At 37.5% G+C, this 18,062-nt stretch overlaps 1 protein-coding gene across 1 annotated transcript in view; it reads left to right on the forward strand.

The window, feature by feature from the left end:
- GCC2 (GRIP and coiled-coil domain containing 2) overlaps positions 1-18,062 on the forward strand; it is a 110,397-nt gene that overhangs the window by 42,169 nt on the left and 50,166 nt on the right. Inside the window, exons 7-12 of the mRNA XM_007942364.2 lie at positions 1,545-1,645; positions 1,745-1,843; positions 6,002-6,121; positions 6,556-6,720; positions 7,526-7,630; positions 8,294-8,456. Coding sequence (XP_007940555.1) covers positions 1,545-1,645; positions 1,745-1,843; positions 6,002-6,121; positions 6,556-6,720; positions 7,526-7,630; positions 8,294-8,456 — 753 coding nt within the window. The remainder of the gene's footprint in view (positions 1-1,544; positions 1,646-1,744; positions 1,844-6,001; positions 6,122-6,555; positions 6,721-7,525; positions 7,631-8,293; positions 8,457-18,062) is intronic.

Here is an 18,062-nt window from a genome sequence, read left to right on the forward strand (position 1 = left end):
GTACTTTCAGCATTCTCCGCCAGCACCACAATTCAAAAGCATCAACTCTTCTTCGGTCTTCCTTATTCATTGTCCAGCTCTCACATGCATACCAGGTGATTGGAAATATCATGGCTTGTGTCAGGCGCACCTTAGTCCTCAATGAGATAGCCTTGCATATATATATATGTAATCTCATTTTTTCTTTTCAAATCACCTTCATCCATCCGCATTTTATTGTCTTTTGTCAAATACACACTTGGAAAGCATTATTAGTGGATGTGCCCTCCATCTATTAATGAGAAAGAATGACTGTTGAATTTATCTGGAGTAGAAAGGCAAGATTTCTAATCCACCCATCATCTTTACTTAGAAATACCTGGACAAAAACATTTTAACATTTTTAAACTCAGTACATTTAATTTCATAATTCGAGTAATCTTCCTTTTTTGTTTTGGCTAGAAATAAGAAACAGCATCAGTCTGAAAAGATCATTAGAATTCGGAATATAGTCTGACTAAAGGAGTTTCCCCCTTCCTCCCAAACTCCTACGTGACACTCCTTAGCTCCCTCCTCTAATCCTCTGATCTCTGTTCTAAGGAGTTATCTCTAACTTACTTCACATTTTATTTTTCATCTTGCTTATTGCTCTCTCTTCTCTCCTCTACACCTAGAATGAAAGCTCCATATATATACACACACAGGGAGTTCACTTACAGCAGCCAGACAGAAGGTAGAGTATTGGGCACAGGTGCAGGTAGGTTAAGAGGAACAGAAATTCAGATTGTAACCTGAAGTTTACCAAAAGTATCATCAAACAAGTAAGGCCTGCAACACTAGAGTTCAAATAGTGGGGTAGCTAAAGAAATTAGGGGAAGGTTTAAATTGAGTAGGGAAACATCATATTACAGGTTTAGTTGTAAAAATCAAACCCAGCAACCAAGAGGAGTGTGCCTAGGGCACATAACCATTTTAATTCTGTCTGATGATGTCTACTCTATTTCATCCTGATTTGCAAATTAACCAACTAAAATCCTGTTGTTGTTGTTGTTGTTGTTGTTGTTGTTATGTGCCATCGAGTCGGCCCCAACTCATAGCGACCCCTCCTTGGGTTTCCGAGGCACTATCACTACGGAAGTAGGATTGCCCAACCTTCCTTCCGAGGAATGGCTGGTGGGTTTGAACCGCCAACTGTCTGGTTAGCAGGCAAGTGTCTTAGCCACTATACTACCAGAGCTCCCAAAATCCTAATACTGTCATTATCAGGAAACACAAAAGTAATCCTAACATCCTCTGATTCCTAGGCACTTAAGAAATGAAGAAAGGCTGTTTTGCAGGATGGATAAAAATGAAATTTTTTTGCATTGTGTTTGCCTCACATAGATAATGGAGCTCTCACTTAAAAAAAAATTGATATCAATATTTTTGTTGCTTATTCTTATTAATTTGAATTTGCAGAGTTGGTGTTCCAAAATGATAGCAGTTTTGGGGGGCTAAAATAAGGAAATAAGTTGAATATTTTCCCTTTTGGTTCATATATAATCCTTTCATTTTCTAATTTTTAGAAAATCTGGAAAAGGAATCCAGAGAAAAAGAGGAAAAAATAAATAAGTTAAAGCTAGTTGCTGTGAAAGCAAAGAAAGAACTTGATTCTAGCAGAAAAGAGGTAAGATGACTTAGAATGAGAATCTGAAGCTTACATTTCAGAGGATCAAAGTTTCTCTATCTGTGAAAAACTCTTAACTTCAGTGTATATTTAAAATAGACCCAGACTCTAAGGGAGGAACTTGAATGTGTTCGATCAGAAAAGGATCACTTGTCTACTTCCATGAGGGATTTCATTCAAGGAGCAGAAAGCTATAAGGTAAAAAGAGATATTTTAATTATTAACAAGTTATAACTTGTTATAGAAGTTCTTAACTTCTAAATGAAGAAATTTACTGGAAATGTAAAACTCTTGCCTATAAAACAATCACCTTGTATTTTTAGTGAATCTTTGGGTGTATATACTCATGCATGCACTTAATAAAATTATTAATAAAAAGAGTGGCCATTATTACTGTTGGTTAATACTGTTCTGGCCAAGTGAGTAAACTTAATGCTTAAACAAGAGGCCTATTGGGAAGGTAAAAACATTATTATTTGGAAGTAATATGCTTGTGTATAGAGATAATGTAAGAATCTGTTGTGAGAACTAAGGGAGTATAACAGAATCACTAAATGCAAGATATATATTACATTCTTCAGTTATTCACTCAGGAAATATTTACACAAATACTAGTGAGACATGAGGCCACTAAGTTTCTGTGGTCTTAGGACTTAAGTTCCAGTGGCATGTACATATACATACTATATGGAAAAATAGAGTACGCAATCATCAAATGGGATTCAATAGAAAAAAATCTCATAGTAGCCAAAAATGCAATTTAAGGAAAAACTTTAATGAGTGGCATAGCGCCTGAGGCATTTGACTGCTGTCTAGAAGGCAGACGGTTCAAACCCACCAGCCACTCCTCGGAAGGAAGATTGGGCAATTTACTTCTGTAGAGATAGTGCCTCGGAAACCCAAGGAGGGGTCGCTATAAGTCAAATCAACTCAGTGGCAGTGAGTTTGGTTTGTTTTGGAATGAAAAAAGTACAAAACTTACATAGAATGATTGAATATTATGTGAAATAATCAGTTCTCTTCTTGATTTACAAATCCTAAGATAATTTCATGAAAAATTCTAAATTTTTTTTGGTGGCGAGATCTTGACAATTATACTACATTTCAAATGAAAGATAAGCTGACAAAATGGCTAAGTTTTTCTGGAGATCCTGGATAAAGTGGGAGGAAAAACGTGGAACAAAATTCAAAAACATAAAAACAGCATTACTGGTTGAATGAAGACTATGGCCCGGGGATACACTTCAGGCCTGGGATAAGACTCACTCCCAAGGCCTTGTTCTCAGCTCAACAGTAGTAAGACTCACATGGAGAACACCCAACCCAGGCAATGCACCCACCTACTCTACAAAGATATACCTCTTGGAGTAATCGGCCACGGGGCACCAGTAGGGAGCATTCACGTGGCAGAAAAGCTGGACAGACAGGAGTGTATAACTAAGAAGGGCACAGGGATGGAGTAAGAGGGTCACAGAGAAGTAAGAGGAAGAGAATGGGTTAGGATTGGGGTTGCTTATCAGGGAGTGAAAACAAATTCTGCTCTGTAAATTTGCACCCAAAGCACAATTTAGGAAAAAAAAAAAAGCTAAGTTTTTGAAAAGGATAGAAAAGTGACATCTTGCTCTAGCAAACTAAAAATGTGTATAAGCTAAAATAATTAATATGGTATATTTATGATGTAAGAATGAGAAGACAAATTAATGTAACAGAAGAGAAACTTCTCTGTAACAACAAACACTCATATGCCAAACTCTTACAAGCATTTTTACCTATTTTACACAGTTCTCAAAATAACCCCAAGAAGTCAGTATGTTTTTGTTGTTGTTGTTATGTGCTGTAGGGCCGGCCCAGACTCATAGCGACCCCTCCTTGGATTTCCGAAGCAGTATCACTATGGAAGTAGATTGTCCAACCTTCCTTCCGAGGATTGGCTGGTGTGTTTGAACTGCCAGCCTTCTGGTTAGCAGTCAAGTGCCTTAGGCACTATGCTACCAGAGCTCCTAGTATGTTTTTAGCATCCCCCATTTACAGGTGAGGAATCTGTCTCACAGAGAGGTTAATGGACTACTTTAAGGTCACAGAGCTATTAAAGTGACCGCTGGGATTTGAATTCAGGCAGAAATTATACTGCTTCAGTAAGATTTTAAAATAGATACCAATAAAAAAGGAATTAGAAAACTATTTGGAAAAAATTTAGTTAGGTTTTTTCTTCACACCACACACCAACGTAAATTCTGGATGGATTAAAGAATTTTGTCAAAAAGATATGAAAGCAATTTTTAAAACTTAAAATACTTCATTACTTAAGTGATTCTGAATACGAAAAACTTCCAGACTGAACAACATAAAATGTAAAATATGTATCTGAAAATATGACAGAGAATCTGTATTCTTTATATATAAAGAGATCTTACAAATCTATTTTTAAAAAAACACTTACTTAAACTTTTTATAGGCTTAGTAGGCATCTGTAAGCCTGTTAGGAGCCCTGGCAGAAGAGCACTCAGGTACTAACCAAAAGATCAGCAGTCTGAACCCACCAGCCATTCCGCTGGAAGAAGATAATGGCAGCGCTGGAAAACTTATGGGGGCATTTCTACTCTGTTCTATAGGGTCACTGTAAGTCAGAAGCCACTTGTTAGCAGTGGGTTTATGACCCAGATTGAGCAGGAGCTTTAAGTTTTAAGAGACTAGATAATTTATTCATTTCCTCCAGAGGTGAACTAACTATATCAATTTATTGTTTAAGAACTATATCACATAGTTATAAATTTTTCCTAACCTTTGGACAAGCTGAAGATTCCATTTGTGATAAATCAACAGGGTATAAAAATCTGAGACACTAATATTTAACAATGTTGATCACTCTTCACAAAAACAGACATAAGTGTCTTCAGGGAGCATCACTTTTAAGATTCTGAGTAATTTTCTAGTTCACTTCTGAATTTGGCTAGACAATTTCTTTTTTCATTGTCCGTATCACTTATAATAAACTTACCAGTTTTTTAAAACATACGAACTCAAGAGTCCTAAAAGGACAATAATGTGTTATTACTCATTTACTTAGAAGCCTCAGCATGCCTAAGGAATGCTGACCATTGAATGCCTGGCATTTATATTTGTTCCAAGGCTCCCCTTAGGAATAATACTTGATTAAAGTCAGAACTTCCTGTAAGTATCCATTATTTATTAGTGTCAGGCTTTGTATAGCAATTCAGTTTTTGTAGCTAATGACAATTGTTAGGCCCATGAATAAACCAGATTCTATATTCCCGGTTCCTATCTTCTGCCACTAAAGAAATCACTAAATGAACAATCCAATCCGTATAATCAGAATTCACATTCCAACAGCCACTAACATGAACAGATAATTGATCATGCATAAATCAGAGTTTAGAAACAAAATTAGATTAGGCCAAGAATTAGGTAGGGTAATCAAGAGTCAAAAAGAGCTCAAATGCTACCAGTATTTTTTGGTGAGAGAATCCTAAAGGGTTCAGGTCCAGTGAGGTTCACTTTCAGACTAAACAGTTCTTAGTTCAGATGATAGGAACCAGGTGAGTTATAATATCTCAGTGAGACTTTCAGAAATAAGCTTGCAAAGAAAGCTTAGAAACATTTCATTAGTTATTTTAAATGCAAATTCATTTGTACAAAAGAGATCGGTCAGTAGTTGTTTAGGAACAAAAGCAAAAACAGGATTTGTAAAGAAGAGAGGAAAGAGCAAGCTGCAGGCTGTCTGGAAACAGTGAATTTCATTTACATGTTTTTGGGGTTAAACTGATTAGTTGGTATATAGCAAAAATATCAGTCTGGGCATTTTGTCCTTGGGTAGGCCAGTTAGGAGTATCAGAGAATAAAATTTCAGTTTTTTTGATTCTCCAAGAAATATAGAAAGTTTTGCTGCAAAGTGTAAGAGACTATGTAGTGTCTTCCAGTGTTCTTCCATTAGCACCTCCACATTATTTAGGCCAGCCCTGGAACATTATCTCATCAGAATTCTTTAGGTGGAGTTAACAAATGCCCAGGCTAAACTTTTCATCCTTATTCCTTTGATTTTGTTTACGTTTTAGAAGTCTGTGTTTGTTGTTTTTGTTGGAGGTATTATTTTGTGATACTTAAAGTTTTCTTTCTCTTTAATAGATTCCCTTCATACTAAAACTTACCTGAATTATGTGTTAATTCTATTTTTTGAGGCCAATTAAGTATTCTGTCAAATGTTCAACTTGAGCAATTATTTTAAATATCCAGGATGGACTCATAAATCTAAAATCAAGATGGCTTGGTGATGCTGTCTGACCAACTGAATGCATAATAAATAATATTCTAAAGTTAAATCTCTATCTTTTATTGAAGAATCTTTTATTAGAATATGATAAGCAGTCAGAGCAGTTGGATATGGAAAAAGAACATGCCAATAATTGTGAACATCATATAGAAGAACTTACCAAACAATTAAGAAATTCAACTGTTCAGGTAACTTTAAGTAAATGTAAAAATTAAAATTGTAAGAAGTGTATTTTAACTCTAAATATTTTTGCTTCAAACGTTAAAAATAATATATAACCAGAAACAAAATTTCTTTTTCTTTTGCCCTGTTGAGAGGAAGATAACAGCAACTAAAACAAGTAGCAAACATCTCATTTATTTCTCCAATCTAAGTTCCCCATTTTCCCTTTTCCTGTATTAGTAGTATTCGTGGTCTCTTAGAAGCTTTGCCATCTTAATATTGACAATGATAGTTTTTTTAAATCTCATTCTTGATTTCACATTGTCATTCTGCAGAATTGACTTTTAGGTATTTACCTTTCACACTATGCCTTAATACTCATTACTGTATTATTTCATTCTTCTGCTTCTGTATATATATATTCTGCGTATTTACAATAATGAATTATTTGTCATTCTAGTGTGAACAATTAAATTCTGATAATGAAGATCTCCTGGCTCGTATTGAGACATTACAGTCTAATGCCAAATTATTAGAAGTACAGATATTAGAAGTCCAAAAAGCCAAAGCAGTAGTAGATAAAGAGTTAGAAGCTGAAAAACTTCAGAAAGAGCAGAAAATGAAGGTAAAAACAGTCCTATGAGATTGATTTATTTATATATATTGTTGTTGTTGTTATTGTTGTTAGGCCTATTGAGTTGGTTTTGATTCATGGCAGCCCTGTGTACAATAGAACAAAACACTACTCGGTACTGTGCCATCCTCACAGTCATTGCCATGTTTGAGCTCATCATCACAGTCTCTGTGTCAATCCATTTTGTTGAGGGTTTTCCCCTTTTTCGTTCATCTTTTGCTTTATCTAGGATGGTATCCTTCTCCAGGAACTGGTCCTTTCTAACATGACCAAAATATGAGAGACGAAGTCTGGCCATTCTTGCTTCTAAGGAGCATTCTGCCTGTACTTCCTCCAAGACAGATTTGTTCATTTGTCTTGCAGTGCATGGTACATTGAATATTCTTCATCAGCAGCACAATTCAAATACACTCAGCTTTTCTGCAGTCTTCTTATTCATTACACAGCTCTCACATGTGCATGAGGCTGTTTATATATAGTGATGTTTTTATTAAAATATTATTTAAATGAAAAAATTTCAGAAGAGTAGCATTTATGATTGTTGTTGTGGTTGTTGTTACGTGCCGTCGAGTCAGCCCTGACTCATAGCGACCCCTCCTTGGGTTTCCGAGGCAGTATCACTACGGAAGTAGGATTGCCCAACCTTCCAACAGAGTTAATCTGTACTAATTGTAAATTTGAGAACTCATTCTATGATATGGGTCATGTTTTTAAAAAGATTTCCAAGCTTTTTTTTTTAGTGTGTCAGATTTATAGTATCTTTTTTAATGTTGGTGGTGGTTATGTTAAATTTTAGGAACATGCCAATGCTCTGAGTGAACTTGAAGAACTTCAACTACAACTTCAGAAGGAAAAGAAACAGCTTCAGAAAACTATGCAAGAATTAGAGCTGGTTAGGAAGGTAAAATAAAACCCCAGAGTCAAAACTCCAACATTCACATTGTTAAGTATTCTGTACACAATGAAAAGCAACATTTCAAAAAGCAAGTTAGTTGTAGTAATAAAATAATCATTTATGAATTCATAACTTCAAAATATTGAAAATTTAACTTATTTTTCTATGTACCTATCTTTCCAGAAGAATGTAGGAATTATGAGATTTTGATTTTCTATTTTGTTTCTGTACACGATTTTCATGTGAAAGGTGAAGATTTAATTAATCTCTAAACTTGAAGTTGTATTATAAGTACAACTTCGGCTAATTTGTCTCTACATTTTCAAAAACAAAGCTAAAAAGAAAGGTACTATAGAAGTCACTTGTAATATTAATATTTTGTAAATAAGAACCTCACAAGACTAGAACTGCCAATTATGGTTAACAAAAGTTATTATAGAATAGAATGAAACTAAGAAGATGGGGTTAACTATTAGAAAATGTTTTATTTTGAGAAATTACAAGTTAGAAAATATCTGACTTTTTCGTTACCTCATTAATGTGTAACTATTTTTATATTACAGTAGAAGATAATCAAATCTGTTCATTCTTGTGGCATTATTTTAGCATTTTTACAAATGAAATTAACTGATCTAGTATTTATGAATTTTTTATTTATTATATGTATAGGATGCCCAACAAACCACATTGATGAATATGGAAATAGCTGATTATGAACGTTTGGTGAAAGATCTAAATCAAAAGTTAACTAACAGAAACAGCAAGATTGAAGATTTGGAGCAAGAAATAAATATTCAGAAACAGAAACAAGTAACCCTACAAGAAGAAATGAGTGAGTAAAACAAAATTTATTTTAACTTAAAAGTAAATTAAAATAAGCAGGAATAGCCTGGGGACCTCAGGAATGGCAGGCTATCCAGGTAAAGGGGCGGGAGGCAAGGCAGGCCCCAAACCCCCTAGAGCCAGGAAGGGAGGGAGTGGCCAGAGACCACAAAGTGGCAGGTAAGGGGAGGGCACAGAGGTTTCCACCAGCTACGGGAGACAAACTTGTCTGTCAGATTGTCATCCTGTGGGCCTGTATGTTGCTGTGAGGCTTGAGGCTGTGCCACTGGTGTTTCAGACACCAGCAGAGTTGCACATGGTGCACAGGTTTCAACGCAGCTTACAACTAAGACATACTAGGAAGAAGGAGGAGGCCATCCACTTCCAAAAATTGGCCAGGGAAAACCTTATGAATAGCAGAGAAACACTGATACATTACGAGGCAACTTTATGAATAGCTTGAAAACATTGTCTGACACAGTGCAGGAGGACGAGCCCCTTGGGTCGGAAGGCACTCAAAATAGGATTGGGAAAGGGCTGCCTCATCAAAGTAGAACCAATCTTAATGATATGGATAAAGTAAGTTTTTCAGGACCTCCATGTGCTGACATGGTACAACTCAAAGTGAGGAGAAAGCTGTAACATCCATTAATAATCAGAACATGGAATGTACAAAGTATGAATCTAGGAGATTTGGAAGTTGTCAAAAATGAAATGGAATGCGTAAAGATTGATATTCTAGGCATCAGTGAGCTGAAATGGACAGGTTTTGGGCATTGGGAACCAGATAAGCATATGACCTACTATGCAGGGAATGACAAATTGAAGAGGAATGGCATGGAATTCATCATCACAAAGGATGTTTCCAGATCTGTCCTGAAATACAGTGCTGTCAGTAATAGGATAACATCCATAAGTCTATAAGGAAGACTCGTTAATACTACTATTACTAATATTTACATACCAACCACCAAAGCCAAAGATGAGGAAATTGAAGATTTTTATCAACTTCTGCAGTCTGAAATTGACCAAACATGTAAAATTAAGATGTGTTGCTTATCACTGGTGACTGGAATGCAAAAGAAGAAACAAAGAAGAATCACTGGTAGTTGGAAAATATGGCCTTGGTGACAGAAATAAAGCTGGAGATAGCATGATAGAATTTTGCAAAACCAACAACTTATTCATTGCAAATACCTTTTTTCAACAACACAAATGGCTGTACACGTGGACTTCGTCAGATGGAGTACACAAGAATCAGGTTGACTACATCTGTGGCAAGAGGAGATGGAAAAAAGCTCAATATATTCAGCCGAAACCAGACCAGGAGCAGATTGTGGAACAGACCATCAACTGCTCATATGCAAGTTCAACTTGAAGTTGACGACAATTAAAACAAGTACACAGGAGCCAAACTATGACCTTCAATACATCCCTCCTGAATTTAGATACTATCTAAAGAATAGATTTGATGCATTGAATACCAGTGACTGAAAACCAGAAGAATTGTGGGATGAAATCAAGAACATCATCCATGAAGAAAGCAAGAGGTCATTAAAAATATGAGAAGGAAAGAAAAGACCAAAATAGATGTCAAAACAGACTCTGAAACTTGCCCTTGAGCAAAGAATAGTTAAAGCAAATGGAAGAAATGACAAGATAAAAGAGCTGAACAAAAGATTTCAAAGAGCAGCTCGAGCAGACAGGTCAATTATTATAACTAATGTGCAGAGACCTGGAGTTAGAAAACCAAAAGAGAAGAACATGCTCAGGATTTCTCAAGTTGAAAGACCTGGAAAAAATTTAAGCCTCGAGTTGCAATATTGGAAGAGTCTATGGGCAAAATATTGAATGATGCAGGAAGCATCAAAAGAAGATGGAAGGAATACACAGAGTCACTGTACCAAAAAGAACTGGTCGATCTTCATCCATTTCAGGAGGTGGCATATTTTCAAGAACCAATGGTATTGAAGGAAGAAGTCAAAGCTGCACTGAATGAGTTGGCAAAGAACAAGACTTCAGGAGTTGAGGGAATACCCAGTGAGATGTTTTAGCAAATGGATGCACCGCTAGAGGAGCTCACTCAATTATGCCAAGAGATTTGGAAGACAGCTATCTGGCCAACTGACTGGCAGAGATCCATATTTGTACCCATTCCAAAGAAAGGTGATCCCACAGAATGTGGAAATTATCAAAGAATATCATTAATATCACATGCAAGTAAGATCTTACTGAAGATAATTCAAAAATGGTTGCATCAGTATATTGACAGAGAACTTCCAGAAATGCAAGCTGGGTTCAGAAGATGACATGGAACGAGGGATATTATTGCTCTTGTCAGATGGATCTTGGCTCAAAGCAAAGAATACCAAAAAATGTTAACTTGTGTTTTACTGACTGTGCAAAAGCATTTGATTGTGTTCATCATAACAAATTGTGGATAACATTGGGAAGAATGGGAATTCCAGAACACTTAATTGTACTCATGAGGGAGCTGTGCGTAGACCAGGAATATGTTGTTTGAACAGAGAAAGGGAACACTGTGTGCTTTAAAATCAAGGGAGCGCCGTATCTTTTCACCATACTTACTCAGTGTGCATGCTGAGCAAATAATCCGAGAAGCTGGACTATATGAAGAAGAACGTGGCATCACGATTGGAGGAAGAATCATTAATAGCCGGTGATACACTGATGGCACAGCTTTGCTTGCTGAAAGTGAGGATGACTTGAAGCACTTACTGATGAAGGTTGAAGAATACAGTCTGCAGTATGAATTACATCTCAATATAAAGAAAATAATCCTCACAACTGGACCTATAAGCAGTATTACAGTAAATAGAGAAAAGATTGAAATTGTCAAAGACTTCACATTGCTTGGTTCTACAATCAATGCCAATGGAAGCAGCAGTTAGGATATCAGACGACATATAGCACTGGGCAAATCGTCTACAAAGGACCTCCTTCAAGTGCTGAAGAGCAAAAAGATGTCTCCTTGAGGAATAAGGTACGCCTGACACAAGCCATGGTATTTTCAGTTGCCTCATATGCATATGAGAACTGGACAGTGAATAAGGAAGACCGAAGAAGAATTGATGGTTTTGAGCTGTGGTGTTGGCAAAGAATGCTGAAAGTACCATGGACTGCTGAAATAACTAACAGTTTCTGTCCTGGAGGAAATGCATCCAGAATGCTCCTTGGAGGTGAGAATAGCCAGACTTCGTCTCACATACTTTGGTCATGTTGTCAGAAAGGGACCATTCCCGGGAGAAGGATGTCATGCTTGGTAAGGTCAAAGAAAGAGGGGAAGACCCTCAACGAGATGGACTGACAGTGGTGACAGCGGCAATGGGCTCAAGTATAGCAAGAATCATGGAGCTGGTTCAGGATCAGGCATTGTTTCGTTGTGCTGTGCATAGGGTCACTATGAGTCGGAGATGACTTGATGGCACCTAACAACAACAACATAAGTAAGTAATTTTTTCATTATATTAGAATAGAGGGAGTGGTGTGCATTAAATGTTCATTTCACCAGTCTTGACTACTAACCATATGTTTTTATGTTGTTTATATTCCATTTTATCTATAAAATAATTTCTGATATAAGTATTTAAAGCCTAAGTTTCCCTTAAAATGCTCCTTCCCTACATCTCATAAATTTTGATACATTCCATTGTTTTATTTTAATTCAGTTCAAAACATTTTTTTATATTTACATTGTGATTTCTTCTTCGGTCCATTGGTTATTTCAAGGTGAGTTTTTAATTTCTAAATATTTATATATGATATGGTTTGCTGTGTTTTTCCTTGTTGGTACCTGCTTGTGGTTAATTGAACTTCTTGGGTATATGAATTTCCTGTAAGTTTTTTCAAGTTTTCACATTTTTGGCCATTATTTTTTACATAGTTTTTCAAGCCCATGATTCAATGGTAAAATTATTGCATCCACCACTCATGTGTCAGTGGAAGTTTGTGTTGCTGTGATGCTGAATGGGTTTCAGCCCAGATTCCAGACTTAAGACAAGCTAGAAAGAAAGGCCTGGCAATCTACTTATGAAAAATCAGCTAATAGAAGTGCTATGGATCACAGCAGTCTTATCCCATTGTACGTGAGGTTGCCATGAGTCAGGGCCCAACTCAGTGGAGCTAACAACAAAATCTTTTTCTAGGACCCTAAGTATACACATTAGACCACTTTTTTATAGTACCATGGGGCAGTGATGCTTTGTTCATTTTTTTTCCTCTCTGAGCTTTTTCTTGGATAGTTTACTATCCAATTTTTACTTGGATAGTTTACTATCCAATTACTTCTTGGATAGTTTATTATCTAAGACATTACTGTCTTCATTTCACTGATTTTTACAGTATCTAATCTGTTAATCCAATCCTATCTAGTGAAATTTTCATTTTAGATACTGTATTTTTCATCTCTAGAAGTTCCATTTGTTTTGTTTATTTTTTTATGTTTTCCATTTCTTTTTTCATTATGTTCAGGTTTTCCTTTAAATCTTTGGGCATACTTACTGTTTCAATGTCTTGTTTGCTAATTTCATTCTTTCTGGGTCTGTTTCTGCTGATTTATATTTTTTCTGATAATGGGTCACATTTTCCTGCTTCTTTGCATGGGAAACAATTTTTTAATTGGATGTGAATTTTACATTGTTGAATGATAGATTTTTCTGTATTTATTTAATGAGTGTTAAGCTTTGGCAAGTCGTTATTTATGAATCCTTTTGTTGCTTGTTTTTAACCTTTCTTAGGAGAAGTTTAGAGTAGCCTTTACTGTAGATCTAGTTCAATCCCACTGGTGAGGTGGGTTTTTGTTGGGTCTATTAAATAACCGTATATTCCATAAAGTCTGTCTACTCTGGTTGGTGGGACCTTGAAAAATTTGTAGCCTCCTTTGAGCTATGAAAACTGCTGAGATTACAGCTCTCTCCAGTCATTGTTCTTTCCTCAGCAGTTGTTCTTTGCCTGGCCTTATCAAATTTCATTCTGTGCATACTCAGATTGGTATTCACCCAGTCTTGAGGGAGCCTCTACAGATTTTTAGACCTCTTCCTCTGCCTGGTTCCCTCTTACCTAGTGCTGTGAACCACAAATTCTAGCCACCTCAACTTCCTAGAATTCCAGTCTCTGTCTTCTCATCTCAATAAGAGAGCCAAACTCTGTTTGAGATTTCCCTCTCTGCACCACAGTCTGGAAATTGGCCTCGAGGGAGAAAGCCAGGACAATAATAGGGCTCACTTTTATTGTTTATTGTCTCTCAGAAGCCGTGAACTTGCACTGCCTATTGTCCAATGTCAGAAAACACATTTTTCATATATTTTGTTCAGTTTTCTAGTCAAGACCCTTTTACTTACTCAAAACTGAAAGTGGAAGTTTCTTAAGATATTTTGGAGTAGCTACAAAGATTTTGATACACAGCAGTGGTGGTTCAGTGGTAGAACTCTAACCTTCTGTGTGAGAGACCCAGGTTTGATTCCCTTCCACTGTGACCCAAGTACAGACACCACTGTCAGTGGAGGCTTGCATGTTCTGGACTATGGCATATTAGGAAGAAAGACTTGGTGATCTACTTCTGAAAAATCATCCAAAGAAAACCCTGTGGATCACAATAGTCCAGTCCCATTGTACATGAGTTCGCTGTGAGCCAAGAGCTGATTTGACTACAGTTAATAACAAATGCTGTAAAGTTAAATGTAAGATCAAGATCTAAAGTACATATTCTGAGTGTTTTTGCTATCCCTAAAATCTCCTAGAAGCCAGAAAAAAAGACAGAAACATTGTCAATTAGAAGATTTATAGTATCCACAACATTAGAAGAAATTTTATGCTTTATAAACAGTTTTTTCTGGTACTAAGATGTATGAGCTCTGGTGGTGTAGTGCCTAAGGCAATTTGCTAACCAGAAGGCTGGTGGTTCAAGCCCACCAGCCACTTCTCAGAAGGAAGACTGGGCAATCTACTTACATAGAGATACTGCCTCAGAAACCCAAGGAGGGGTCTCTATGAGTCAGATTTGACTCTCCGTCAGTGAGTTTGGTTTTTTTTGTTATTAAGATGTGTGGGAGAACATTAGTCTATGTGACCCAGAGATCAGAACTAGATGGTACCCGGCTACCGCAGTCAGCCACTCGGAAAGGGATCAGTATAGGAGACCCTAGAGAAGTAGAAGAAAAATGTGAACCAAAACTCAAAATCACAAAATAAAGACCAGGCTTACTGTTCTGATAGGAACTGGTGAAAACACCTGAGACTACGGCCCCTAGTGACCCTTTAGGCCTAGAATTGAACTGACTCCTCTGGCTTCCAGCCTACAAGGTGAACATTTACATCAGGTAGGTAACCCCTAGAACAATCAACCATGGGAGATCAGAAGGGCAGCATTTGCACAGGGAGATGAGCTCAGAGGGCAGGAATACATGGGAAAGGACGACACAGGGAAGAGGTAACCACGGGGAAGAAGAGGGAAGAGAGGTGTTACATTATGGGGATTGCAGTCAATGTCATGAAACAAAATGTAAATGAACTATAGGATGGAAAATGAATTTGCCCTATAAACTTTCACCCAAATCACAGTTGGGGTCGGGGGGGGGGGCGGGCAGGATGTATGAGGGAACATTTTTTTAGACTTTTTTTTATAAAGGAGCATGGAGTGATATGGGACAGTGGTCCCAGACCTGACATGGCTATCACACTGTCTCTGGAAACCTTTTTAGAAAGCCCAGTCCCAGATACAAGAAGTCAGAATCTTAGAGGGTAGTACCCTATAATCTGGTTTTCAGAAACTTCATAAGTGATATTAAGGATAATCTTTGTTTGGGAACCACTGTTAAAGTGGGCTCATATTGAACAGCATCCCCAAAATCAGTAAAATAGCATATCTTAAAGGGTTGTTTCATAATGCATACTTTGTTATCAGCCAGTGGACAGATTAAGTTAGTGAAAGTAATTCCATCAGTGAACAAAGCAATAGCTCTCAAGTGTACAGAGTTCTGATGATATGTTTTGAACCAAGGATAAAATTGAGAATGTTTGGATAACTGAATGGATTATATAATTCACAACGCACATACCATATCATCCAGATGACTTCTTGGTGCAAACTGAGTAACAATTCTAATGATAATCCTGCAATGTAAATATCTAGTTTTATGAATTAATACCAGATCCATCTATTTTTGTAAGTTAACCAGTTGAAAGATAGGCTTGATACCTTGGAAAAATTAAAAAGTGATGCCTATTTAAGGTCACCCCACTTCTCATTCAATAAATAATTATACACAGAAATGAGTGGTTGTGGTGTAGTAAATTACCTGGTATGGCTTTTCTAGCTATAAGTCTCTGTAAACTCTGTGGTGGAATTTGCTGTGAGCAACTAAGGAGCTCCTGATTGTAAAAATTATCCACCTGGGGTATTTCTGTTGGGAGTAGCACAAAGCTGTGTTCTGGGAAGTTCACTCTCTCTCAGGTGCTTAGAATTCTGATGTTATGATTGGCTAGTTTGGCCACTCTGCCAGGCTCAAAAGGAGGCCTCCTAGAGTCAGAGCCCTCTCTGACTGCTGGCTGAGGAGGATATGCAGCTGAAAGAAACACACTCTCAAGAAAAATGCATTCCTGAGAGGCAGGCGCCCCTGAGAGACACACTGTTGGCAAAGAGACGCAAGAGACCCACATTGCTAAGAGAGACACCGAGGGACATGCACTGCTGGGAGAGAGACTGTTGACTGAGATACGGCAGGCTGAGAGAGACTGAGCATTTTTCCTGAACTTGAATTGTAGCCTTGTACTTCCCTAATAAATCCCATAATCTGTGAGTTCTGTGTGGCCACGGCAGTGAATTATCGAACCCAGCAGAAAGGGGGAGTGCCGTGGGAGGAATGATTGGGGTCAGGGTGGGTGAAAGGGCTAGAGGGAGCATGTCTGGCCTCGCAGGAATAGGACTTGGGCTACTGATGGTGATTCTGTCTTCCTCTTGTGGGGTTAGAGGAGGTCAGAAGATGTGGCCTCCCTGCCCCTTTGGCAGTGGTATACTCAGTGAGTACCAAAAGTTTAGAGGGGAGAGCTTCTCTAGACTGGGATAATTAAAAGGGCTGGAGTGGGCTTTGAGGATAAGTTTTGGAGAAAAAAAGGATGGGGGAAAGAACATTGCTCTGGCATGGTGTAAGCAAAAATGAAAATAAACACTATGTTTTAGAAGGCTTAAGTCATTGGAGGGAAAGTCTCAATAGAAAGAAGTGAAGTATAATTGTTGTGTTTATTGTTTGCTGCCACTGTGTCAGCTCCCACCTCATGGCAACCCTGTGAGTGATGGAATAGAATAAAACACTGCCCCATCCTGCACCATCCCTATGATCTATTGCAGACCGGACACTTGTGATCCAGAGGGTTTTCATGGCCGATTTTTCAGAAGTAGATCTCCTTTCCAGGCCTTTCTTAGTCTGAAAGCTCTGTTAGAATGTGTTCAGCATGATACCAGCACGCAAGCCTCCACCAACAGATGGGTGTGGGCTTCACATAATGTGCATTAACTGGGAGTTGAACCTGGGTGTTCTGCATGGAATGTAAGACTTCTACCATTTAGAAAGATATTTTTGATCCAGATCATGAAGGACCCTGAATACCAGGATGAAATGTTTTTTTAAAAACAAGAAGATTAATCTGCCTAGTGTATCAAATTAATTACAAGGTTATAGAATCTGGGAAGAGGCACCAGCCTGGTGCCAGCAAAGACCTTCAGAAGCCTGGGCTAAGGAGTTGTGGTAGAGTAGGAAGGAGAGGAGGAAGCATTAGGACAAGGTTCCATAAAACAGTTCTGTTCACTCACTGTATCTAATGAATTAGATGCAGACATCTTAATCTCAGAACCCTTCATGATCTGACCCCTGTCTAAAATTTTTATTTTAGAGTAATTTTCTTTCATTACTTTAACAGATAAATAGAACTTTTTGTTTTGTTTTGTTGGCATTCATTAGATTTTTATTTATACCAAGAAATGCAGTATCTTTAGCCCTTTGGAATGTGTGTATGTTCCACTGCAAAATTTCATACCACCCAGCCTCACAACATAAAGAGTTTTTCAGCTCTGATTGTATGCAGTGAAAGCATGCATGTTGGCTAAAATTATCCATAGTTTTGAAAATTTAGTGTTTTAATGGTTGCCTCCACAGCTAAATGCTGGGAATGCTTTGATGAGCAAAAGCAAACCTTGTTCCTGTCCTCATAGAGCTTACAATCTAGTGGTTAATAAGGAAATTTATAAAATAATCACTTAAAAAGTAAAAATGCTACAAAGGAGAGGCACAAGAACAAATAAAACATAGGGTATTTGATGAAATCAGGATAAATGATGTGGCATGAAGAATTAGTAACTAGGTAAAGATAGATGAGAAGAGTATTCCAGATAGAAGTAAAAAAAATGCTTAAATGTCCTATGATGGAAGGAAATAGTAAGTGTAAGAGACAGAAAGGGTTGTATGGCTGTTGTTGTTGTTGTTAAGTGCTGTCGAGTCATTTCCGACTCATAGCAACCCCATGCACAGCAGAACGAAACACTGCCCGATCCCGCGCCAGCCCCACAATCCCTGCTATACTTGAGCCCATCATCACAGCCACC

This window comes from Orycteropus afer, unplaced genomic scaffold, assembly GCF_000298275.1.
Source record: "Orycteropus afer afer isolate SDZICR_OR568_19922 unplaced genomic scaffold, OryAfe1.0 scaffold00089, whole genome shotgun sequence".
In the NCBI taxonomy this organism is placed as follows: domain Eukaryota; kingdom Metazoa; phylum Chordata; class Mammalia; order Tubulidentata; family Orycteropodidae; genus Orycteropus; species Orycteropus afer.